The following is a 25,916-nucleotide window of genomic DNA, read 5'->3' as shown; positions in this document are numbered from 1 at the left end:
GGCCCATTTCGGCTTGCCTCAACTTCGGCTTGAATTGGCCAAAACACTGTGGCCAAATCGCAGAGCAGTTAGTACGTCAACGTCGCAGCTGCATGTAAGACGTGTTGTCGACGGTCGCGCTGTGAGTCGGGCAAGTGAGTGAAGCAAAAAACACGTTAAAATTTCGTCATCGTTTTCCCCGTTCAACGCGCGCGTAAAAAAGCAAAACAAACCAAAATAAAGTGAGTGCAATATGCGGACAGTAACAATGTTGTTGTTGCTGTTATTCTTTTTACTGCGCTAGTAAATATATTGTGTTGTAGTTGTTGTTGCCGTTGCTGTGGTAATTCATTCTTATTTGTGTGTGTGTGCATGGGTGTTAATGTTGCTGTTGCTGTTGTTTTTCTGTGTTGGCCACAAAATGCGCGCATTGGGCCATAATAAACATAACAAATTAATTGCAACAAACATGTAATTGCAATTACCAAGATTGAACCACAAAATATACGATTATTGTGCATGAAATGTTTGCGGCAATTGGCCAGAAATCATGTGTATTGATTTTCGCCATTATATATTAATGCTTCACACACAACAACAAAAAAGCACACACCAAAAAAACGCAACAAAAATTGTAACGAAATTGTGTCCGTGCCTTGGTCCGTTGCTCGCACATGAACTACACACACACATACACACACGGAGACACGTACACTCACACTAATGCGCACATAGTCATGCTAACAAGCAGGCGCCAACACGCGCACACTACCAGTCACATACACATACACACACACACTAATACAAACGCCAGACGTCGTCCTCTTTGGCTGTAACTGACAGCTGCCAAGTGCCAGAGCTTGTCGTCAACAAGTCTATCAAAAGTACGTTTGTCATTTCTGTTGCAATCCAGTCGCCATTCCCCCTCCCACTGACCCGCCACCCTTTCGACAAATCAACCAACTAATACTGTGTGTGTGTCTGTGAATTTCCTTTGTGTCTGAAAATATTTAGTTTGTTTTAAACTAGCCAGTTTTTACGACTAAATATATGTATGTATAAATGTACGTTTGTAAGTATGTGAGCTATATTATATTGCCCCCGATCTCTCAGCCAAGCTCTGCTCTAAGTGCTTTCGCTCTTTCATTTGCATTTGTTTGTTCTGCAAATACTCGAATCATCGCGAAAATCCATTTCATAAGTTAATAACAAAAGCAATAAAATTGAAAAGAAAATTAATTTTCGGCCCATCGAAAATTTAATACCCTCAATACCTTTCTAATAAAATTTACTATTTAAAATGAACCACCCATTATATGAGTTAACTTTTAACTAATATTAAAAGATATAATATTGTCAGCAAATTTGTTAAATACGTCCGATATATTGTTCAAGATGTGTTCTACTGTTTATAAATGTTATTTTCTATATATATAAATATTTTTTTTTTAAATTGGAATCTAATCGAATCAAATTGAATCGAATCGAAAATGGAATTCGAGTTTGGATTAGTGGATTATTATATTTATTATTTACATATAATATTTAAAATAAACAATTTAGTAATGTTGAAATAAAATAAAGTAGAGATAAATTAGAACTTTTTAGAACTCTTAATTACTTTGAAATTAAAGTGATTCTAGTTCGCGTGCTTTTATTGCACAAAGTTCGTTTACCCCAAAGATAGGCAACGATTAAGTCGAGCACTCCCTTTTATCGTCCTTTTACTCGCAATGACGCATTCAATTGTATTCATTCATTGTATTCGCGATGACGTTGACGATAATTAAATGACGGCAACTTCAGTTCGTATTTGTGATTCGGGGGGTAGGCGATATTAGAAAAAAAAAGCCTAGACGCATTACATAATAAATTCAGACTAGACGAACAGAAGCATAATCGAATTTAGATTACATTTCTTGTTTATTGTGAGTAAAGTAAATATAATAAGAAATTAATAAAAATGTCTTTATTAGCTTTGAATAGAAATTAAATTGAATGCTTTGTTTTCCTTTATATTGTGAACTTTGAATATGCCTTGAACTTAAATTGAAGCTTGAGCCGCGAGCCAATGAAATAACGTGGTCAAGCAGTACACAAGATTTAATATTTTGATTGGAATACCCTGTAACTTAAAATGAAAAAAAAAAACAGTTTATCTGGTTTACTATTTATTTCTATTTTGAAAATAATGGAATTCAAAATGAAAATGTTGCCTCAAGTCTCAAATGTCTAAAATGTGTTTTAGTTCATTGAATTTGCTCATTGATTGACAGGGTGTCTCAAAGTCGAACACGCTCGAGGCTACTATGCAGTTTTGATTATTTATTGTTGCTCTAGGGAGCAATGGATACAGTATTGTTTTGTTATGTAGAATCATTTGTTTCTGCTTGGAAAAAAACTCGAAACACTCACGTATTTGTTTATTCGTAGATTTATAGTTATTTATGAATCAGTGAGAGTGAGAGTGAGAGAGAGAGAATTGTAAGAGTGTATTGTATGTCGGGTTATGTTTTGCCAAAAGTTCTACAAATGCCTCATAAAATACCCGGCTGACTTCTGCAGGCGTCGCTGCTGTTGCTTTATTCAAATTGAGTTGTTGCTTATTCATGCATTTTGTTGCACTGCTGCATGCTCCATTGTTAGACACAAAACACACACATCTGTGTACACACATATGTGAGTGTGTGTGTATGTGTGTGCTGTTGTAGTTACAGTCATTCATTCATGAAGGTCTGGCAATGTTGTTCCATGCACAACACGAGGCTTGACTTGCCCCACAGTCGGCCTGACATTTCCATGGTATGTCTGTCAGAGCTCAAGTATCTGTTACGTTTAAATGCCGGTCCACACACACACACACACAAACAGACATATACATGCATAAACAAGCACACACACTCATACTATATTGTATGCTCGCCCCAAGTGTGCACTTTCACTTTTTATGCCGTTGCGAATAAACAAAAACTGGCAAAACGACAATCGTGATCAGGTTTAAGTTTTTAAGTCTCAGTTTCAGTTTCAGTTCTGGTGATGGACGCGTGTCAGGTGTACACAATATGCAACCAATTGTTTTAAAATACGAAAATACTTATTTACAAAATAGAAAAACTTCATAACATTTACAAAAGTATGACGCATATATATTTCAAAAAATGAATTGTACCAAACAACCTGTCGACCTATAAAGCGAAAATCAAGTTGCAATTTAATACTTGTAATTTAAACGTAAACAACGCATGAATTGCATAACAAATAAAACTGGGTTTATATTGGTATTGATTTAAATTTTTAATTTATTTAATTTGTGTTCATTAAAAGTCATTTTTTTTTTATGAAGTAAATTTGTTTATTGATATCTTTAAAACTCGAATTTCATATTTGTCATTGTCAAATGTAAATTATAGACCATTAAATTGGTTTATATATTTTGTGAAAGTTTCATATTCAACAAATTAATATTTTTTATTAAAGCCTGTATAAAATTGGACATTTGTCATTTAAATTATATAATACCAAGAAAGTAAACTACAGTTGAGTGTACTGTTTCAATAAAAGCAAAAAATATAGTATTATTCTTAAAATATGCCAAATAAATATACAGAACATACCGAAGGTTAAATATCAATATACTAGAGTATATAAAATACCAAATGAATTTATTGAATCCTGTGCAGGATCAAGCATATGTTATTTTACCATTGAAATTTGTAGAAACAACAAAAATTTTGGATTTTCTAATCTGACATTTAAACATAAATTAAATGGCAAATAACATTGTTTTGTTTAATTGAAAAACTTCAATTTAAAATTGTAGTTTATTTGGAAATATGTTCATTTTTTGTATGCCAATATTTTGTTATAAAACTCAATACCTTGGCTTCTGTGTCTGGTCAAAGAAACACGACACGAAGCCAGTTCTAGTTGCAGTTCCGTATTGAGTTTCATGTTCGGCATTTTGCTGGGCTCTAAATCATGCATTCAATTGCCATGATTGCCACCGAGAGGCACATCGAGAGAGATGGAGAGAGAAAGAGAACGACATGGAGCAAAGAAAGCCTAAAACAGAGAGAGAGAGGGAAGTTTTAACCAATCATGTGCATTTTTTAGTCTTTTGTGCAATCGCAATCAACATTTGGGCAAGTAACATAATCATAGTGTAAACTGCGGCATGTTGTACAATATGTTTGCAATGGTTGCAGCCGGGCAAGGGGAGAGGATGAAAGCAGAGTGGAAAGCAGCTGCTGCGGGTTAAATTATAATTGCAACGTGCAACGTGCAACATGAATGAAAGGTTTTATGTTTAGGGGTAGATGCAAATGCATTTCTAATTGCCAGTTGATGTTGGCCACAAAAACATTTCGATCAATATTAATCATACGCCTAATTGTACAATCATTTGACCAGCATGTTGCGCATACGCCGCATATGCCGCAATTGTTCAACGTTCATTTGGCACGATAATTCATATATATGTAAATGGAAAAATGTCATTTATATTTTTAGATGACAATTTGTTTACCTGTTATTATATTGACAATGAACAGTCATCAAGATAATAAAACGGCAGCTTAATAAAAAGAAAATTAAGCTATGATACACAATATAAATAAATAAATTTTTGTTGTTTATTTATACATTTAAATCATACAGAAATAACGATCAAATATTCCAACTATTATTGCTGAATTTTTAATTCACTCCGCCTCAAATTTGTATTACATTTCGCTAAAGTGTCAGAATGATTGATTTGTGTGTATGGAAAATCGAGACTACAACTTGCTTTGGGCCTGTTAAGATGTTAGATTTTGGGGGCTGCAACTTTAGCTGCTGCAATACATCAATGTCAGAATTTAACTGCGAACTACAATATGAAGGAAATTGTGTAGAGTGTTTATTCCATAAATAAATCAAATGGTAAATATTTAATAAGTAATCAATAAAACCGGGAATGGATTCTTCGCACATCTGAGTTTCACTTTGAAGAGCACATTAAATTATATTCTTGGTGCAAAATCTGTAAATCTATTTTTGTAGTCTTGCAGATAAAGTGCATGTTGAATTTTAAGCTGTAGATTTGAAACTCTCCCCTAAGAAAAGTCTCTAAGGTGAATCAATATTAATACCGTAGTGCTTACATTTCAATTTCTAGTAATTTTATTTTTATTTTTATGTTCATTTTCATTTTGTGGTCGTGCAACGTGCAAATAGTTGCCCCTAAACGTTGCCATCAACATGCCTCACATTCGCTACCCTTTTTTATTCTTTCACTCGCAGTTTTTCCCCCTCGTGCAGCTGCAGTGTGAAATGTGTCGACTGCACAACGTACACAATATTCAACGTGTAAATGATATAAAAAATGGCAGCACTACAACCAGAAGGGGCTGCCACGTTGCCATGACAGGCAGCAGCAACAGCAACAGCAGCAGCAACAGCGGTGGCGTCAACGGCAACAGCAACTACAATAAAGCGGGGTGACAAGTGCAAATGTCTAACCTGCAGCATTGCTTGCACTCAGCTGCATTTCCATGGCACCTCAGCTGGTGTGTATTAATACCCAGCACTTGAGCTTCACACAGAGGGGTATGATGTGTGGGGTGGTCATGGCGTGTGGTGAAGTGTGGGGTGGAGTTATGGGGAGAGTTATGGAGTCTATCGATGAGTTTCTTACTAAATTTAATTATATCTTCTTTTATGGTTTAAATAAGATCTTTATGTACATTTGCATTAGATACGTAAAAATTGACAATTTGTCGCAAAGTTTTTGACTGGTAACGCTAAAGTATCTCAATATTTGAATTGCTAGCAGTCCTCCAGAGCTGTATAGCGTAGGTCAAAAAACTCCTCAATATTCAAATTTTAATATTTTCGAAACTGATAGCACAACTTACAATATAATTACGAGTGCTCTAATTTAAAATAAAAGAAAGAAAAAAGTTGTAACAAAAAATAACGATTTTTATATTATATAACTATCTCTAAAATAGTAACATAAATAAACACAAAAAAAGTTAAAAGTTCGAAATCAAATTAATACTAGAATATAAATTAGTTCAACTTTGTGTATTTCTAATTTATTTCACGATTCTTCAAAATTTATAGACGTATACTTAATATTCTTTAACTTTTGTTTACAATACAAAAACTAATCCGAATATATACTTCGAATTTTTAGTTTAAAGCTATAGTCGAAATATTTTTTGGTTGTCTTGATTACGCTTATGATTGCTGATCTCTAATTTATTGCAAATTGATGTTCGTATACTTAATATTTTATAGCATTTTTATCCACATTGTTTTACAGGGTATTTAAATATAGTTCAGCCGTCTAGTGATCTGCATCCTTTGTTTATATGCACGCAAATGTGCGTGGGTGTAGGTGAATGCATGTGTGTGTAGGTGTTTGTATACTTGAAGTGTACGCAAAGTTTTGTTGTGCATTTGCCATGCTTCTGTTTTAAGGACCAACTCGTGTGGTCCTATCCGCAGCATGCGTACAACTTGGCCATGGCTGTGTGGCAGCGTTAGTTTGTGTGTGAGCTTGTCATTCTCATGCCACCTGCTGCTGCTGCTGCTTGCATGGTAATTGTGCTGTAGCTTCTGATATGTTGCACGTTGCGTATACGTCATGTGAGCGCCGTTAGACAAACAAGCGTTGTTTTTTTTAAATGCCCTTACGCTGTTGATTCTAGGCAGCACTGTGTTGACTGCCTGCTGCATTCTTCAGTCTATTACGTCTCTATCTCTATCACTCACTCGCATTCTCTCTCTCTCTTTTTCATTCACTCATCATCTGCGTGGTATTTGCATTGCGCTTTTTCAGCATTTTCATTCTATATGCACAAACAACAAACAAATCAACTTATTTGCCAGCATTTTTTGGTTGCAGCTCATTCTCAGCTTGTGCTCTATTTATAAAGAGAGCGAGAGTGAGAGGTATACCGTTATTGCCCCTGTTGTTATTGCTGTTGTTGTTGCTGGTCGTGTTGTAGCTTGTTTGCTTTGAGCTGAACTGATTGAGTGCAGTTTGCACACATCAGGCTCATGGCCTCCCATAGAGTTGGTCGAGTGGTCAGCTCAAAAGTCGAATGAAACAGGCAAAGCGATTAAGGCAAATTCGTAGAGCAAAAAAGGAAAAATAATCGAATACGCACACATACTATACGAGCATCAAGCCAGGAATTCGTTTATGGGAAAAATTCAATTTAAAAAATAACCGACATAATAGTAATATGGAATTTGATTGAGAATTTCTGCCTGGAATATTAAATTCCAGCCAATCCTTCGGCATGCCAAACTGTCGGGAATCCAAATTTTGAACAGAAAAGGGAAATTATGTTTAATTGATATTTGGGTTTTCCGGCATTTTTAGACCCTTCAAGTCAATTAAAAAAGTTTAATTAAAATTATCAGCAATGTATGTCCATCATCTGCCTCTTCCTTACACATTCGCACATTCCCTCTTATTCTCATCTGTCTGTCATAATCAAGCAGTTGGGCGTAAACATGAAATTGTTTTTATCCTGTCATGGCCCAAAATACAAAATTGTCTTTTGAATTTTCAGCAATTTTCTCTTTTATTGCCTTATCTTTTTTATGTGTTCATTGGGTAATTAAAGTAATAAATAATGCAAGAGAAAAATGCGAAAAGTATTAAAAAAAAAGACACAAAAGAAAAGGAAATTTCTATCAAAAATAATGTTTATTATAAAACACATTTCGAATAGTTTAATATTTATTATTTATTTAAGTAATAAGTTCTAAAATAATTGATATACAAAAAATGTACAAACCAATTACATAATTGAAAATGTGCAGTAATTAAAAATTAATAAACGAAATGAGCATTGAAATATAGCAAACCTTTTGTTGCATTATTGAACAGCGAAATAATTTGTAATCTTTGGTTTTTTTTATTTGTGCCAAACGCATAAACATAGCTTATCTCATTCTTGCATTAACTTTTGACACTACAAATTGTTGTTGTATGTGTAATGAAATTATTCCCTTGTTTGCTTTTGCGTTGTAAGCGTTAATCAGAATTTGCTCGTTCTGTGAGAGCGTATACTTAATACTCCACCTAGAAAAATCATACGCACTGTGGCACTTCACATATTCATAGTACTTATGCGCTTTTGCATTCAACTTGCTCTGCTTGTGCAGCTGAGCATTTATTAGCTGCAAGAGCTTTCGTTTTTGTTTGAAGTGATTTACATAGGGATTGAAGTTTTATACAATAATAAAAAGAGCATCTTGCCGTTATTCTCGATTGCTCTTTGCTTAGTGGCTGACTTCGAGTGTGAGCAAGGGTTGTGAGAATGTGGGAGATCTATCAAGAGGAAAGCAAACATTTCATTTCATCATCAACGCCATGGCAGCCATTCATCCAGTCATCCATTTGCCAGAGAGCCGAAGAGCAGGATTCTACTATGTAATAGTAACTTTATCCATTCATGTCCAGCCGCATAAAGATACATAGACGACGATGACGATGACGACGACGACGACGCAAACGACGAGAGCTTTGCAAATCAAATCTTTAAAGTTGGCCAAGCTGCGCGCTTATCGATGTTGCTGCAGGCGTTCCTCATCACATTTCCCTTCTGTTCCTCCCCTGCCCCTCCTTACACACTTTCTTGCCGTTCTCGTTACAAAGTTGTGCAATAAAGTTTAACGCATTTTTTGCTTCATGCACTTTGCTTCATCATCAATTTTTATTGAAATTGACACTATCTGGACAGCAAACTGTGGGGTAGCAAGTGTGAAGGGCGATCTCGTGGGTAGGGGGGTAGGGGGAAGGGGGGAAGGGAGCTGCGCGAAATGAATCAGTGTAACATTTTGTCAGGGACACTTTTAATGAGCAGCAACTCGAGCAGACAGAAAATCCACTTTGCTCGTTCCCGGAGGGGGCGACGGGCTTATAAACTTGCTAATTGGATTAGATTTTTGCGATATGAAGTAAATTCATTAAGAATCTTTTTATACTTCGTGCTGCTGCGTACTTTGAGGGCTTTAAAGTTCTCAACTGCACATAAATGATATTAAAAATTTATTGCCAACTTTTTCTGCATTTTTATTTTTGTTTTTTTTTTTCATTTGCCTGCCTGTCATCTGTTAGCTGTTTCATTACAACACTTGGCAACTAATAAGCAGCGAAAGTTCACACAGTAAAACAAAAGCAACATGAACAGTTCATAAAAAAGATGAAAACAAAAAAATACACGTAATAGAAACAGCAGCGAGACAGCAACAAATGGCAAACAGTAAACAGCTGCGACACAGTCTTTTGGCTGGGAGAGTGAGAGCTTTTGACCATCTTGGAGTGTGAGAGCTTTTCAGCATACTCGTAAAAAACACACAAGCATACAAATACATATGCATGCACAGAGTAAAGATGACTGAAAAAGATGTTCAACTGGTTTGCTTAAAGCCATAAAAGACAACAACAACAACAAGCCACAGCGACAGACGAAACGACAAACGAACCGAACCGAGGCGAAACGAAAACAAAAGTAAACGGCGCGCAACAAAGGCGCTAAAAGAGCGAGACAACAACACAACAGCAAGAGCAACAGCAACATTTTTGAGCACAATAACTGTAAATACTACATAGTAAAGCAACACAATCAAAAAACATAAATTGAGTCAGTTAGTCAACTGAAAACTGAGTCAATACACGTTGATTGCCAGTGGCGAATGGCGAGTGGCGACTGAAGTGGATGGAGAGGCTAATGAAATCGAAAGTGAATGAATGCATTGCGTGCTTTGGTCGAGTGTAAATATTGCATAAGTTGAACAGTGAATGAATTCTTACACTTGCGAGTGCGAAAGCTGTAACAATTGATTGGCAAATATTGTCCTAGAATTCTTTGCTTATTATGCATTTAAATGATTTCATCGACACAGTCGAATAAACTTGGCTGTAAAACTCGCTGTCGCAGCTGCAGTTTGTTGAGTTTATTATAATATTCAAATGAAATTTTGTTGACATATTGACAATAAGGCTGCCGTCATTCTTGTTAGGTACTAAAAAGCAGAGCTCTAGCTGTCAAAAGCATTATTTAGATTTTTAGCATCGAAAGGATGCGCTACAAATTTTGAAATATGGCATAAAAAACAAGAGGGATATAAAGTCGAATGTTCAAGACTCTTAGATTCCCGCTAATCATTTTCAATAAGAGCAAAAGAGTGTGGTATTATTGTCTAAATGTACCAAATTAATATACTGAAAAACTTCAAAAATATACCAAAAGTTGAATTTGTATATCGATTTCTATGTTTATTCCGGATATACAAAATTTATAACATATGACGCAAAAATACCAAAATTCTAACCTAAAGCTGTATTTCGTATATCGATATACTATGTCTATTGATATACCGGACATTTCGGCGGTCGGTACTGATCAAGAATATATATTATACTTTATAGCTTCGGGAATGCCTTCTTTTGCCTGTTAACTATGTATTTACACTTCTACACTATGAGTAGCGAGTATAATAAAAGAATATTATCACAAATTTTGATAGCATGCACTTTAAAATTCTCAAAGATTCAGCTGCTCAATATTCAACTTGTTGTCAGTATTTAATACATAATAAATACGCAAAGAATAGGTACCTTTTTTAGTATTTACGATAAAGTACCTCTTTAGCAAAAGTTCATTATTTATGTAGCATCAGTAAGCAGTGAATTTTCGCCCAAGAGTAACTAAATTTTTGTGTTAGGCTTTTTATGCCTTATAGCCTTCGAAATTAACAACGCATCTCATCTCATCCGTTTTACGACTGATTTTTAGTGCTTATCGTAATGCCAGTCATTATTGTGGCCCTGTTTAATGACTGTCCCTTGGCCCCGTCATTTCGCAAAACAAATCTCGCAAGTAAAAGTAAAGACAGGCAGAGGCAAGACAAGGAATTTATGCTCTTTTTTAATTCGCCTTTTGGTCTCTTAATGGATGAGCCTTGCGGCATTACAATGAGCAAACAGTTGGGGACCAATTAGTAGGTTAAGGGGCACAAAAGTAATTGAAAGCTCTAATGGATAACTAAAGATGAAAGTTTCTTAATAAACTAATGAGTTTGTGCAACATCAGCTTTAATTTACTGCAATGCAATTATAAGGAAAGGAAACATTGATCCAGGGCCTAGATTCTAAATCTAATTATTAAGAGCTCTTTATTAAAGTTATTAGCTGTCTCTAACCTTTTTGTTCATAACAATATAAAGCAATTATTCTGCTTACTTTAACTTTACTTCACCTTTTTTACTAATATAATAATAATTTTAATGCAATATTTCTAAGCATCTTCTTGTCGAAATACATATAGATACAATTGTATAATTCCTCTCCAAACGTTGTTCGCAGACACTTTTAACCGAAACTTATACTCGCCATTGGGCAATGGCAAGAACTTAAAATATTGGTCCTTGAACACCCAATTATTCACAATCAAATCATGCTGCAAATTCAAAAATAATTAAATAACTTTATTTTTAATGTTCTATTTATTTACTTACATGATAGGGACATGAATGATTAATATTGGAATTTTCGAGCAATGAATCAAAGAATATTTTCTCAAACGATAATTGAACATTTCTCCTTTCTAAAAGTTTGCAAATATCGAATGTTATATTATACATAAATGGACGGAAACCACTGAATTTTTTAAATAAACTGAGATTGATCTGGAAATATATGGAACTATATGATTAGTTCACTTAGTAATTTCATTTATACCTTTGACATTTCTACAGGCAATTTCTGTACTGCAGCATGCATATTTAATCCGACAATTCCACGTCCTAGCACCTTAAGATTGCATTCCTTAAAATATACAAAAGAAGAATCCAATACTTCACACTCTATGTTTGTAAAACGTGAGCTAGAGATAGCCATTGATCGAGCTAATAGCAATAAAAATAAAAATACGGTGCACATAGTTTGGCAGACACAACACTTAAAAGCCGACTGCCCGAAAATTTAAAAATACATATTTCATAATATATGTTTAAATTTGTAAGTTCATCATGTAAAGATGTACAATAGATTAGGTAAATTACCAGCAGAATATTTAAAAAATATTAAACGTATCCAATTAGTCAACATTTACCTACATATATATATATATTTTATATGAGGATTTAAGTGCCTACAGAATGATGTATCAAATAAGTCATTTAAATACTTTACGGTTGGTTACTGATGCTGATGATATAAAATGACTCAAATATATAGACTATAAACTACTCGTAATTCAGACTACTAAGCTCATTGTCAACAAAAAATTTCCCAAATGTTAAAAATAGTCTTTGAGTATTTTAAGACTTTATTAAATCTCGTAGAAGCAAAATGTTGACAGATATTTTGGTTTTCCAATGGTTGTCGGTGGCTGCCATTAATTGAATTTGGTATTCGCCAGATGGTAGTGGAAGGAATTTGAAAAACTCCTCTTTAAATATCAAATCTCGAACAATAATGTCATGCTGAAATTTAAATTTATTAAATTACTATTGCATTGAACTTATAACACGTTTGGCTTACTCCGTAGGGACAGGTGTGGTTTAGATTTGATCTTGGGGCGATACTATCGTAAATTATTTTAGCGAATGATAATTTCTGTTGATCTCGCATAAATTTGCAAAAATCGAAAGTTGTATTAAACATAAACGGTCGAAATCCATTGAATTTTCGTAATAAACTCAGATTTACCTACAATTTAAAATAAATTTAAAATAATTTAATGAACTTGCATTATATTGTACGATAATATACAAACCTTAGCATTATTAAAAGGTCCTTTTAGGAGTTTCGCATGAATATTCAAAGCCACAATTCCTCGTCCAAGTAAATTGAGATCACATTTCTCGTAGGCACAATAAGATGGATCAAATACATCACACTTAACGTTTGTAAAACGTTGCGATATGCCTGATAGAAAGCCTCCGAATAATACTAAAAGTATGAGTGGAACTGACATTGTTAGTTCAACAAAAATGTAATAAAACTGATTCGTTAACAATTCGTTTCCAAGTCGCAATCAACAATAACGACTATATGCAATTAACTGCTCATAACTCGTTCGGATGTTAAATGCTTTCGAAAATGATAAAATGTAATTCATTTCAGTGTTTTGGTTTTGAAATGGGTTTTTTAGTTTCGAGTAGAACTAAATGGTAACAATTAAACGATAATTAAGGCTAGAGATTTTTTTTTAAATTACAGTCAATATGAGTTAAGTTTATTTCTTAAGCGAAATAGGTTCCAAGCAGTATAAAACATGGATTAATTAGTTGGTTGAATGATTTATCAAATACCGTTATTCTTCATTCATCTATATCGAAGTTGTGATCCATTGTTATCTTTTTTTTTTTCTTTCTTTTTTCTTAATTTTGAGACTAACAATAAGTTTACGAATCTTAACATTAAAATTGAACTAACAGTGGGTGCTAAGACTGCATTCTTGTTGCGCGTTCCTCAAGTCGGTCGCTGGGTGGGTAAGTCATTGCGACGAAGACGTTATTGGTTGCTCAACCTTGTTGGACCTCTCGCCAAGTGGTTAGGGTGCAACAATAGCTTGGTAAAGTACTTTTCCTTCTGTTCTGCGATCAATTCTTTGACTGGTAGAATGTTTAAGTCGCGATGTATGTTTTCGTTGCGAACCACGGTGCCCCGGTGATGCTTCTCAAGATCTTCCACTGAACTCGCTGGACTATGTCAATATTGCTATTGCTGGCAATCCCCCCATAACTGGGAGCCGTACAGCCATATAGGTTTTAGTACCGAGTTATACAGCAGGACTTTGTATTCAAGGCTAAGGGGAGACCGAGCGTTGATAAGCCAATGAAGGCTGCTGGCTTTCAGCTTCAGGTGTGTTCGTTTGGCTTCAATGTGCCGGCGCCATGTGAGTCTTCTGTCGAGGTGTACTCCTAAATATGTCAGTTCGTTTGCTTGCGGCAGTAGAGTGTTGTTTAACGTTATCGTCGGGCAGTTTTGTCAGTTCATTGTGAATGTAACGTGCTTGCATTTTTGTTCGTTCACTTTAATTCTATTGTTATCTAAACAAATTAATTTTCACCAATCATTTTTAAAGTTTTATTAAGAGTTACAGTTCTCAGATTTGAATAATATTCTTACCTTAATAAAAAATCATATTTTGTACAAAATATAATAACTATATTCAGTGACTAACCTTAGCATTCTCGAATCGTTCTTTTAACAGTTTTACCCTTAATATTTAGAACGACAATTCCTCGGCCAAGTAATTTGAGATCACATCTTTTACTATATATACACAGTAAGATAGGACCAATACCTCGCATTTAATATTTATGAAACGAGGTGAGATAGCTGACATACTGCCACTTGATAATAGTAAGAGGATAAACGGAAACAACACTGTGTGTCAAGGAACTAATTTATAATGATTTTTATATGCGTTCTGTAAATGAAAACTACCTAAAATCCATCAGATATGCATAGTTGCGTTATTTACTATTAATTTATTTGACCTCATTACAGACAGATTGACCTTTAATTCAATATTTGAATTTTATTAAAATTATGTTCCAAGTAAGAATGCTACACTCAGGTGTGCTCCAAGTTACCAAGTCAAGTGTACCAAATTAAAATTGAAAAAATTTCAAATAAATATATAGTACATCGAGATACTATTATATTAAAAATATTCCATAGCGTTCACAAAATATACCATATTTTTAAATACCGCAACGATGATCAGACTGTAACAGCTATTTTCACCATACACAATTGTTTCTTAAATAACAATTTTTAACTCACGTAACATGTTAGTTGACGTCTAAACAATGTTGCGGTTAGCTTATGTTAAACGCGACTTTCTATACTCTTAAAAATATTATAAGCTTACAAAGAAGAAAAAACTTACTCAATTTTTATGAAATTATTTATTTTCTTATTCGCAAAGTAAGATATAACAAAATTTTTGCTTTGTGTTTAATCAAGTAGAACAAAGTTCGATTCTCTTGAAAAATATTGTTATCTTGAAATTCAAAAAACGAAAATCCTCACCTTAAATTTTCTCTGTTCCCCATTGCAGTTGGCCGGAATGCATAATGGAAACGCGTGTAACAATCATGTGAAATTGCGTTAAAAGCAAATGGCAGGAAATGGAGTGTGCGGCATGGAAGAGAGCGAGAGCATCAAATTGGTATTAGAGGTTAACAAGCAATTGCAACAGCCGGCGAAATAGAGGCGGGGAGAGCTGAAGGAGGCAACAGTTCGTAACAACTGAAATTTGTGGGCGTATGGGCGTGGTGGCGTTGAGGGAAGCAAAAAAGCGACGTTGACTGCACACACATACACAGGCACAGGCTCGCCCATATACAGACATAAAAGTCAATTAATGTACAATTACAACAACAAGAAGAACAACAACAGCTACAACAAAACGCTTGCGAATCAGATGTGAGACGTGAGGAGAGCGAGAGAGTAAGAGAAAGAGAGAAAGAGAAGGAGTCAAAGTACAGGATAAGCGAACGGAAACGGCTGGCAACAGAAATTTCTTCAAATTACACGCAACGTGAGTTGTATCAGAGAGGAGACAGAGAAGAAGGCGACGACGACGACGACGACGAAGTCGAAGGAGGAGGTGCAAGGAGGGGTGTGCGAGGGCCCAATACCAAATCCAATGCTCGCTGCCGGCCACAAAATGACTTTCGTTAACAAGCTGAGCAAAAGCTTCCGCTGGCTGCGCTGCTCGACACTGTGCGCCATTTTGTTTTATATGTTTTTTCATTGGCCTCATATTGCACAGCACCAGCCACAAGCTGCAGCAGCAGCAGCAGCAACAACAACAACAACAACAGCAGCAACAACAGCAGCAGCAAGGGGAGCAACAACAGGAGCTGAGCACAGTTGACCAGGCCCCAGTGCTGGCCAAGTCTACGCCCAATAGTCGCGACCAGCAGGAACTGGAGCAACCACAGCAAAAGCAACAGCAACAGCAAAAGCAAAAGCAACAGCAACGGCAAAAGCTGAAGCTGAACAATTTGGATTTGGGCAATGCTCAGACGAAGCAGACGGAGCAGCGGCAAAAAGTGCAACCGATGTCTGCTAATGAGGTGGGTGGCAGCAGAGATGGAGGAAAAGATGGAGGCGGCGGCAGCAAATCCAAGTCACAGCAACGACCACAGCCCGAAACAGTTATAATAACGACCAGCAATGTGAACGAGAAGCAAATACTTGCTAAAGCTTTCAAACGGTAAGTTGCGGCTGAGTTATGGCCTTACTCTATGGCAGGTCTGGTCACCCTAGCTTCCGCTAGCTGGGTGTACGCTTGATAATTTGGCGCTAGTTTGGCGCCAGCTTCATTGTTGCTGCCTGCTCCCTGCTCATTGCTGCCTGCGGCCATTGTTCACGCTGCTCTCTTCGGTGGGTGGGGAGAAGTGAAAGATAGATGGAGAAGAAGCGAGAGTTACAGCATAGAAGCCAAACACAGTGCGTAGCATAATTGTGTGTACGACAAATTGTGAAATTTATGGCAGCCATTGAGTTGTCTTCTTCTTGTTGTACATTTGATCGATGTTCGCAAAGGTGCTTTTGGGACCTCACGAATCCAATTTGTTATTTCGACTGATTTTGATTTGCTTCCCATTAGCCGTCGGCTAATCGGATTACCGGGCCCGGCACACGCCGAATGCCCATCATAATTATTGATTAAAGCGAAAACGTATTGACAGCCCCGAAAATGGTTTTCAGTTATCAGTTTTGCTTAAGAGCAAAACTTTAAAATCTCAGCTAAAGATTTACGCTTGAAATCCTTACGCAGCACATTTATCATGTATCTGCTGTAACTGACCCGTGAAAATTTATGACGGTTCTTAGCAGCGTCTACGATTTCTGCAACAATGCGTATGAGTAATGTGCCAATAGTCGCATGAGTAATGCGAGCCTTCGGTTTAACAGTCTAACGATAGATAATTATGCTACTTAATATTAATAAATGCATTTCAAATTATTTTTTAGATAATTAATACTCTCATTTTATATATAAATTTTGATTGGCATTTATTGAAATATATGTGACAACATTTGAGTATGTTTTTGGAATTCCACAATTCCTCTTAAAATATCTTCTAAGAAAATACGCAAAACAATTTTAATTTCAATAAATACTTTTACAATATTGTTTGCTAATTTGTTCAATAAATTGCCTTTGCATTTCAAAGAGATGTAGAGCAACTTTATTTTTAATACCAAATAATCCCCAGTTAGCCAAGATACATTTCGTCCAAAAAGTGTCTAAAGCCAGCTTAAAGCCATAAAATTGTTTCAAATTAAATTGAACAAATCTGACACACACATGCACACACACGCACACACACGCAAGCAAACATAAAAGAGACTGACAGCAAATTGTGCATAGGCTTGGGGAAATTTCAATAATGGCATTTTGTGCAACTTGACCTTTAGTCAATTTATTAATATGTTTATCTAAAAATAAACCTGGCATTGACAGGTATCAAAGCTCGAAGCAAAAGCTGCAAGCAGCTTGACAATTCTGTCAAATTGTACGACAGGCATTGCGTATGAGGCTGAGGCTGAAATAAATGTATTTGTTTTACTGTTTTGATGCTTTTTGCCAAGAATTATATTTGGTTATTTCACGTTATGTTGGTCAATTAAAATTTCAATCGGCTTTATGGATATCAATTAAATTTAATTGCCCGATAAGTAAATGCCAAAAATGCCGTAAAATTGTATATGATGTTTTTATTTTGAAAGCTCCAAAAGGAAAATTCGAAATAACAACATGGAAATTCCCCTAACAGCTGTCAAGCGCTGTGGGTTCGCCAAAGGCTTTGCCATCTGTGCGATTTGTGTTTTATATTTAATCCTCAATCAAATATTAACACAACCAAAATGCATACACACAACATACACAACATACACACAGAACGTTGCAGGCCTTTAAATTCATTTAATTTTCATGTTTCCATTTTGTGCTCGAATTAGTATTGAACTATCATTAATTTTGATTAGGTAAACGCCATGTAAATAACGTTGTTTACTTATGCGCATCCTGTGTTGCCTCCCATCAAGGACATTCTCACTTGAATCAGTTTCAAAACTATTTTAATATTTATTGAATAGATAAGGCCAACACAAATGCATATGTGTCGATGGCAATTTTAAAACTCTGCAAATAAAATACAATACAAATATAGATTGCATCCCATTTTCAACATCAATGCATATTTACAATGTTAAAGTTCGAAATTTAATATATCAAAGTTGATTAGTTTTGTGCTCTACACATTAAAATTACAAATTCTCTTCCCAGTCTTCACTTCTAGAATATATTTTTGTGTGGAATAAATTCTTACTTTTGGTCGTGTCCCCAGCCTGCCATTTATAAGTGGAAAATGCCAAAAGTTTTCTGCCCAAAATGAGAAAAAGAAATTGTATGTGAAATTGCATTGCAGTGAAGATTGCTCGACAACTGAGGCAAAGTTTATTTTCGATTTTGATTTCGATTTGGGATGCTGATTTTGATTGCTGTCTGCGACGAACTTAGCCGTAAATTTGCAAATCACTTGCCAGATTTCACAAGTTTCAAGTTTGTTTTAGTGTGCGCAAAGAATTTAAGGCATTTATATTGCTCGATTGCATCGGAAGTTCAAATGATTTTGCACTTTATGGGTTTTACCTATATTGACCAGCACTCGACATGAGCCAACACTTGTCAGCTAATTACGCAATTGGAGAGGCAACACACCAAATACTGGAAGTACAACTAGTCGGAAAGTAATTGCTATGGACGACACAAGTGCTTTCTATAACGATTACAGCTGCACACTTGGGGGTAATTATGTGTATTCAAGCAAATAAACACAAAGGACCCTCTTGCCATAAACTCAAGACGCTCTCAAATTGTACTATTCCAAACATGTGCACATATCTAAGGAATTCATATTAAAGCTTAAGACTTTCGCGTTAGAAATCTGCTGAAGTATGCTAAACGTTTATGCTTTGAAATGTTGAAATAGTTCCGCATTTGATTGAGTTGCAGGAAGTTCAAGTGCTTGGGTTGGCAGACAAAGAAATTAGCAAATTTTCGGGGGGATTTTCTAATTGAATAAACACTCTAGATTGGGTAAAACTTTTAAAGCCGAGGAATTGATTTAATTTAAGTCGACCAGTCTATTAGCTTGAAATTGAATTAAAGTGGTGATGTGTTTGTATATTTAAAATAATAATTATAATTATGTCATTTTCATTTAAATTACATGTTAAATTAATTTCATAGATGTTGAAAATTGAACCCTAGTAAATGTGAGCTTGAATTCAATACGTTTATTTTTAATTTTAAACAACACATATATATAAAATGTAATTGAATGATTAATAGAATAAGACTCCTTAAACTCTAATATAAAAATCATATTTTAATTGTGCGTAATGAAATTTAAGTACTTTAAATAACAATTATAATATATATATTAATGGTTTCATAAGAAATTTTATTAATTTATTAGAAGTGTCGAAAATGTAAACTAGCAAAAACAATTTATTTATATTCATAAATGAAATTTTAAAAATGTAATTCAAATTGAATTTAAGTAGCGATTTTTTATATACATACATACTTAAAATCACACATATAATTAACAAATTTCGTCTTGAAACTAATTTAAGCTCATTTAAATTATTCGCTCAAATATATACATATAGTGAGTTTTCTAGCAGATTTCGCATAAACTTAAGAACTTAATGTTAAACTAAGTGTTTAACTGTTAGTTGCCCTGGGGGAGCATAAACTTACTACAGTCATTCGGAGTACAATGCGAGTGACTTAGTGGCAGGAAAAGCGTCGAGGTGTTGCTAAGGACAGTTGAATAATATGAGGTAGAAAGTCTCAGCAGGTGGGCAGAGCTGGGCTGGGCCCGAAAGATGACAGCTATAAGATTGCCCCAAACAGGTGTCAGCTATTAAAAGTGCCAGAAGCAAGAAGAGGGAATTCAAGGTAGGTGAAGCAAACCAAAGAAATAATCAACAAATGGCAGCTGGGGGAATATGTGGCTGACTGTGTGTGGCATTTCCCTTTGAGAGTGTGTGTGTGTGTGTGTGTGTGTGCGTGGGCACAGTGGTTTCATTAGCATATAGTTGAGGCATTAGAGCTTGAATAAATAAACTGGCAACTAAAGCGATTTCAACTTGGATTCCTTCCTCAAAACTTTTGTTTGTTTTCCCTAAAATTTCCTTCTTTTTTTGGCATTAAACTCCACTTCCATTTTGCGGTCTCGCCATGTCGCAGTTGGAGTTTGAGTTTCGCTGACCTCAAAGCTTCCCCAAGCGAACAAATCCTCGCCAGAATAAAAAATATAAAAACAAATAAGCCAGCGACAAAAAACGAAAATGAAGGAGGAAAGTGTAGAAGTTTTTTTTTTGCTCACTCTCGCATCTTCTACGCACAGTTTTTGGCTGAAAAGTTCTTCATTTGTCGTCTGCGTTTTGCACATTTTTGCATTTTTTTCCCCTTTATTTGTTTGCCAAAGGACGACAGAGTTGTGGGGCAAAGAGACCTCAGACTTCTGAGCACGACGGGTTTCGTTACTAGACAAAAGTGCATTTTGCATAAGCCTTGTGGTTTTTCCTTTCCGAATTGCTAGTTGTGGATATTCTGTTATTTTTTTTTTTTTTGTTGCTTGGTTTTCTTTTATGAGACATCGAAGAAGATTTTGTGAAATGGAATCCTTGCTTGGGTTTGTCTTAGACGACGACGACTGCTTGCCATTTGTGTCAAAGTTGTGCATGCAAATAGTCCTTGATATCCTTTTAGCAATGCAATAAAATCAAATGCAAGCAGAGCTCTCAACATGACAGTCTAGCCTCGATGCCAAGGCAAAGTCTGTGATGATAATGAAAATTGAAAATATCCTAAGTAACTTATAGATTCAACAAATTGAATCGAAAACTTAATTTTGAATATCAATGTGAATAGCAAATTGTAGCAAAATTGCGGGTAATAAGTTTAATAATTTGAGAATATCAGTTAAAATATTTTGAATATAATGAACTTCAACTTGTTTTGCTTTTGATTTATGACATCGAAAATGTCTTCGTTAATTTGACTTCTATTGCTGCAGCTTTTTCGTAATCCGATACTAAAGCCAAACATCTTAAGTGACTTTTAAGTAAGCTGGGGAAAAGAGAATAGATAAGCAGCTTTTTAAAGCAGCTTTATTTGAGCACTTAGAGACAATGTACATAAGAAATATGGAGAGTACATTTTCCTTTTGAGTCACTGTAGCATATTAAACAAGGAGAAGCAAATAATGCATATTTGAATGGAAGGCAGAGTGTGAAGGCGTGAAGAATAGTTTTTCATCTTCTTACTCACATTGTTAATCATTTTCGGCAAAGATCGCAAAAAGCAGCTGAAGAGAAAGAAGAAAGTTTTGTAGGTGAAACGAGAATGCATATTGCGGTAGCTTTAGTTCATTTGGCTTATGGACCCTGCGGCGCATTGTCTTCTCGGTGATATTAATTAATCAGCTTCTCGACCAAAACTTTGCACACGTATCAAAAGTCATCTCACAACTAATGATATAGTTTCCGCAGCTAGTTTTCATAGTGGCAAGACTTGTTTAGTCTTTCTTATTCGCAACTTTTCCATTCTAGAGAAACTTGCAAGTGCGAAAGAAGTTTTTGCTCTGTGTTGCGTTACGTTACGTTGCGTTGCGATGCGTTGCGTGTTGTGTGCGCAAGTTTCGCGTTAGTTTGTGGCATGCAACTGGGTGAGCCAGCGGAAGCGGAAGTGTGGCACTTTTGCGCAGTGCTAAATCAATGTAGAAACCAAAAGTATGGCTGGCAGCAGCGTAAGGGTTATACTGTATACCATAGTAGGAGAGAGGCACCATCAGCAACAGGAACAGCAACAGCAACAGCCACAGCAACAGCAACAGCAGAACTGTCCTAATTGGAATGCCCCCAACAGGACGTTAATGTGCCGCGTGTGATGATAGCTGCGCTTCGCCAGAGAAACGCACAATTAAAATTTATAACAATAGTCGGTGTCGCGATGTTGCCATGGCAATTCCAGATACAATTTAATTGCCCCCAAATGGGCTTCGTATTGCCACTGCACACACACAGACACACACACAGATACACAGCAACATAGCGAGAGAAAAGCGGCCTTTGCCACATTATTAAAATGAAATTTAAATGCAAAAGCCACAAATGATGGCTATTAATTTCATCACACGCAATTATCACAACATTTTTCGGTCAGTTAATTGCCGTTTAATGCTTTGGCGACAACTGCGAACCTTTAAATCGGTTTCGTATCCTTTATCACCAAATCGCTGAGTTTCTAATATGGAATTCCCCTTATGCCAGCAAGGTTTTCATAAACTTATGAGCTTACCTCAAGCAAAGGGAAAAGCAATTCGATTTACTATAAAAAACAAATTTTATCTTTAATGCGTTAAGGAAAATTATGATTTCTTGTCCGGGAAATATGGAAAATAAGATATTTGTTTCTTGCATTAAGAAATTCTTCTAATTCTTAAGTGGATGAGAAATTTATGTTTGTAAGAATTAGGTTAGGTTAGGTTAGGTGGGACCGGCTGCCCCTGTACGGGGCAAAGCATAGACCAGTAGAGGTCCGTAGCTGTACCGGTAGCTTATCTACGTCTCAGAAGTCGCGCAGTATGGACGCCTTCTTAGCAAAAGCCAGTAGCATCCTAGGAGGTAGCCGAACGTCCCGAAGATCGTTGTGGCACGGCGAATTAAGGTATTTCAACCGTATTTCAACAATTGTAAGAATTAGTTTGATGAAATTAAGACAAGTAAAATTTCTTGACAAGGATATTTTAAGAGTAACGCTTAAGATATTTCTTCTTTCCACTAATTTGGATAGAAATTTGTGTTTCTTTATTGAAGTTCGACTGAGAACTGCACTTAAAAAAAAAGTACAATTACTTGATTTGGATTTAAGCTTGTAACGCTTAGGAAATTCTCTCAATTAATCGAAATATATTTAAATGTATTATTTGATGGTAAATAATCTCTAATGCATTTTGTTCTCTTAATTGAAAAAATTATTTATTTAAATATTTATTTTATGATATGTAGTTATTAAATCTTACACTTTTCAAAAGATACTTCTACACTCATTTTTCAAGTTTAAATTAAAAGAAACTAAATCAAATCAGATACCGCAACCCCATTTCTAAATACATTTTTGTGTAGGGTATATTAATTATATGCACATGGAAAACTTAAGGAAGCCGAAAGCTTGGTTGACGGCTGCTCCATGCATACTTTGGTTTGTTGAAGTTTAGTTTGAAATTAAAAGTTTAAATATTTAAATTAAAATCTGCATGCTCAACATAAATCTTAGGCAAACAGAAGATTTAACTTTGGTAATTATTAATTTGTGGCCTATGTCATTATTTATTTGCAGTGCTGATCGAAATCATGATGGTCGTCTGACCATCCAGGAGCTGGGCCAGTATATAAATCGCCGGATTGTGGAGCATATAGACATCGCTATCATGAACAATGCTCGAGAGTTTCGACGTGTGGATATTGCTCCAGCTGATGGACTGATCACTTGGGATGAGTATCATCGATTCTTTCTGCGCGAGCATGGCATGACAGAGGCCGATATCGATGAGCACGATGAGATCAGGCACACCTCACTCAATCGCAAAGCACGCGAGGATATGATGAGGGATAAGGCACGTTGGTCCGAGGCGGCGAGAACCGATCTCTTTACGCTGACCATCGATGAGTATCTGAGCTTTAGGCATCCCGAATCAAGTGTTGCCAATCTGTTGGAGTTGGTGGATGATTTGTTGCGTCAGTTCGATCAGGATGGGGATGATCAGCTGACACTAGAGGAGTTCTCCGATCTGAATGTGGATGATGACGAGGATCTGCTGCGCAAGTCCTTAATCTCCAAAACATTAGTCGAGCGGCGCGAGGAATTCAAGCGCATCATCGATAAGAATCACGATGGCAAAGCCGATCGAGGAGAGCTGCTGGACTATGTGAATCCCAAGACACCACGATATGCCCTCCAAGAGGCGGCCACTTTGTTCAGCTTGTGTGATGAGAACAAGGACGAATTGTTGACACTCAAAGAGGTGAGTTCACTTTAAGATAAGAATAAAAGAATATATCTAATAGAATCTTTACAGATGACTGACAATGCGGAAATATTTTTGCAGTCCAAAATGATCGACACGGCGAATAGTTTTCACACTGAATTCTAATTAGAATAATCAATCCCGATTTTACACACTTCACATCATCTGCAACCGTCCCTCCCAGTTCAATCTAGAACCATCCCAGCTCACATCTATCAGTAAAAAGAAAAAACTATATAATCTTTGTGCATTTATAGTGATATTAATTTGTAAGTTGTTGCACGTAATGTTTAATAATAACAAAAATAAAATACACACACATTACTAATGGATAACAATAATAATAATATAATATTTAGGTATAATTTTGTTAGAACTTTGTACTACGTAACCATTAAGTGCAAGAGGCAATTCATTTAATGTGTGATCTTAATTAACAGTTTTACTTAAGAATGCAAAGCAATTGGAAACCGAATACTCCAAATTATACAAAACACAAAATAACAAAAAAATTACACAATAATATACGTAATTTTATGTAATTAAATGTTGTTTTCTTTAGGGGGGAGTTGAAAATTAAATTGAAATTGCCATTTTTAATTTATGGTTTGGTAATTTACTGACTATGGAAAGATTTTTTGTTGGTTATTAATTATTGCAGATAGTGAAATTTATATTGAAATGTAGATTGCACGTCTTTAAGAAGTTTTCAATCTTTAAAAATAATCCCGCATAAAGAATTAAAGGTTCAGAAATTTTAAGACAGGATTTCGTTTTCCAATCAATGAAAAATCTTCATTTATGATCGAAAAGTTTTCGAATTCTTTTGTCTTGTTTTTTAATACGAAGAATTTTAAATCTTGAAATGCGAATGTTGTAATTCCCTTTCTTTAAAATGTCTGCCTTATTTCTGGAGTTGTTGCTATTATAAAAAAAAAATTTACAGATTTAAAATTTAATCTTCGTTTAATCGTCAACTTTGAGTTTATTCCATTCTTGAAACAAAAATATTATCTTCAATTTCAAGAATTTTCCATCAAGAAATTTTATAGAATATCGTTCTTGATTTTAGAAATTAAGGTAAATTCTGAAATCAATTTTTTGTTCAATTTTTACATCATATAATCATGATTCAAGATGTTATTTATTATGTGTGGAGTTCTTCTGCCTGAGTTATTACTCAGTTATTATTATTTATGAGATTTACTTAAAACACGCACAGCAAAAGCACATCCAAAGGGATATTTGATTTACGATTGCATTATGCCAGTTTTGCAATAACATTGCTGAATATGCGATAATATTCTGAGAATACTTGTACTGCAAACACTATTAAATACTTAAGCACACCATGTTACCAAAATTAGCTCTAATTTGGTCATGTCCTTACTGATTTATGCGCATAAGAGCAAACGTCTATCGCCTGGGCACTGATTTCGTTTGCCTTGAGACCGCCCTCCCCTGGGTATCTGTTAGTCGAGCGGACTCAAGCACGTTTTAAGGATGTCATAAGTACTTGTTTTTCTTATATGACATCCATTAGATGCTGTGTTATCCATGTTAAGAAATTAATTTGGCAACGTCTTTAAGCCTCTTATTCCGTCCTGTTTTTCCGCTCAGCAGACAAATCGACGTCATTAAACATAATCCCATGTTCAATTTGTTGTTGCTCCTCTTGCTGCTGTGCAGAAAGATAAATAAGAGGAGACAAATGATAAATAAGTGGCACTTGAGCATGGACAACGAAATGGCAAAGAAAACCTGTCCCCACTCCGCTTCCTCCGCTGTCG

The 25,916-nt window shown here is 35.5% G+C and overlaps 1 protein-coding gene across 1 annotated transcript; it reads left to right on the top strand.

Annotated features, from left to right (window-relative positions):
• The first annotated feature begins 80 nt into the window (after positions 1-80).
• Positions 81-24,644, top strand: LOC132786713 (45 kDa calcium-binding protein). Its single transcript, XM_060793331.1, is given in 5 exon segments — positions 81-221; positions 15,063-15,752; positions 15,754-16,226; positions 23,439-24,123; positions 24,178-24,644. Coding segments are annotated over 4 exon segments (1,332 nt in total). The 5' UTR covers positions 81-221; positions 15,063-15,653; the 3' UTR covers positions 24,253-24,644.
• Positions 24,645-25,916: the final 1,272 nt, after the last annotated feature.

The sequence above is a fragment of the Drosophila nasuta genome, chromosome 2R (genome assembly GCF_023558535.2).
Source record: "Drosophila nasuta strain 15112-1781.00 chromosome 2R, ASM2355853v1, whole genome shotgun sequence".
NCBI classification, from domain to species: domain Eukaryota; kingdom Metazoa; phylum Arthropoda; class Insecta; order Diptera; family Drosophilidae; genus Drosophila; species Drosophila nasuta.
This window is presented reverse-complemented; position numbering and strand designations above follow the sequence as displayed.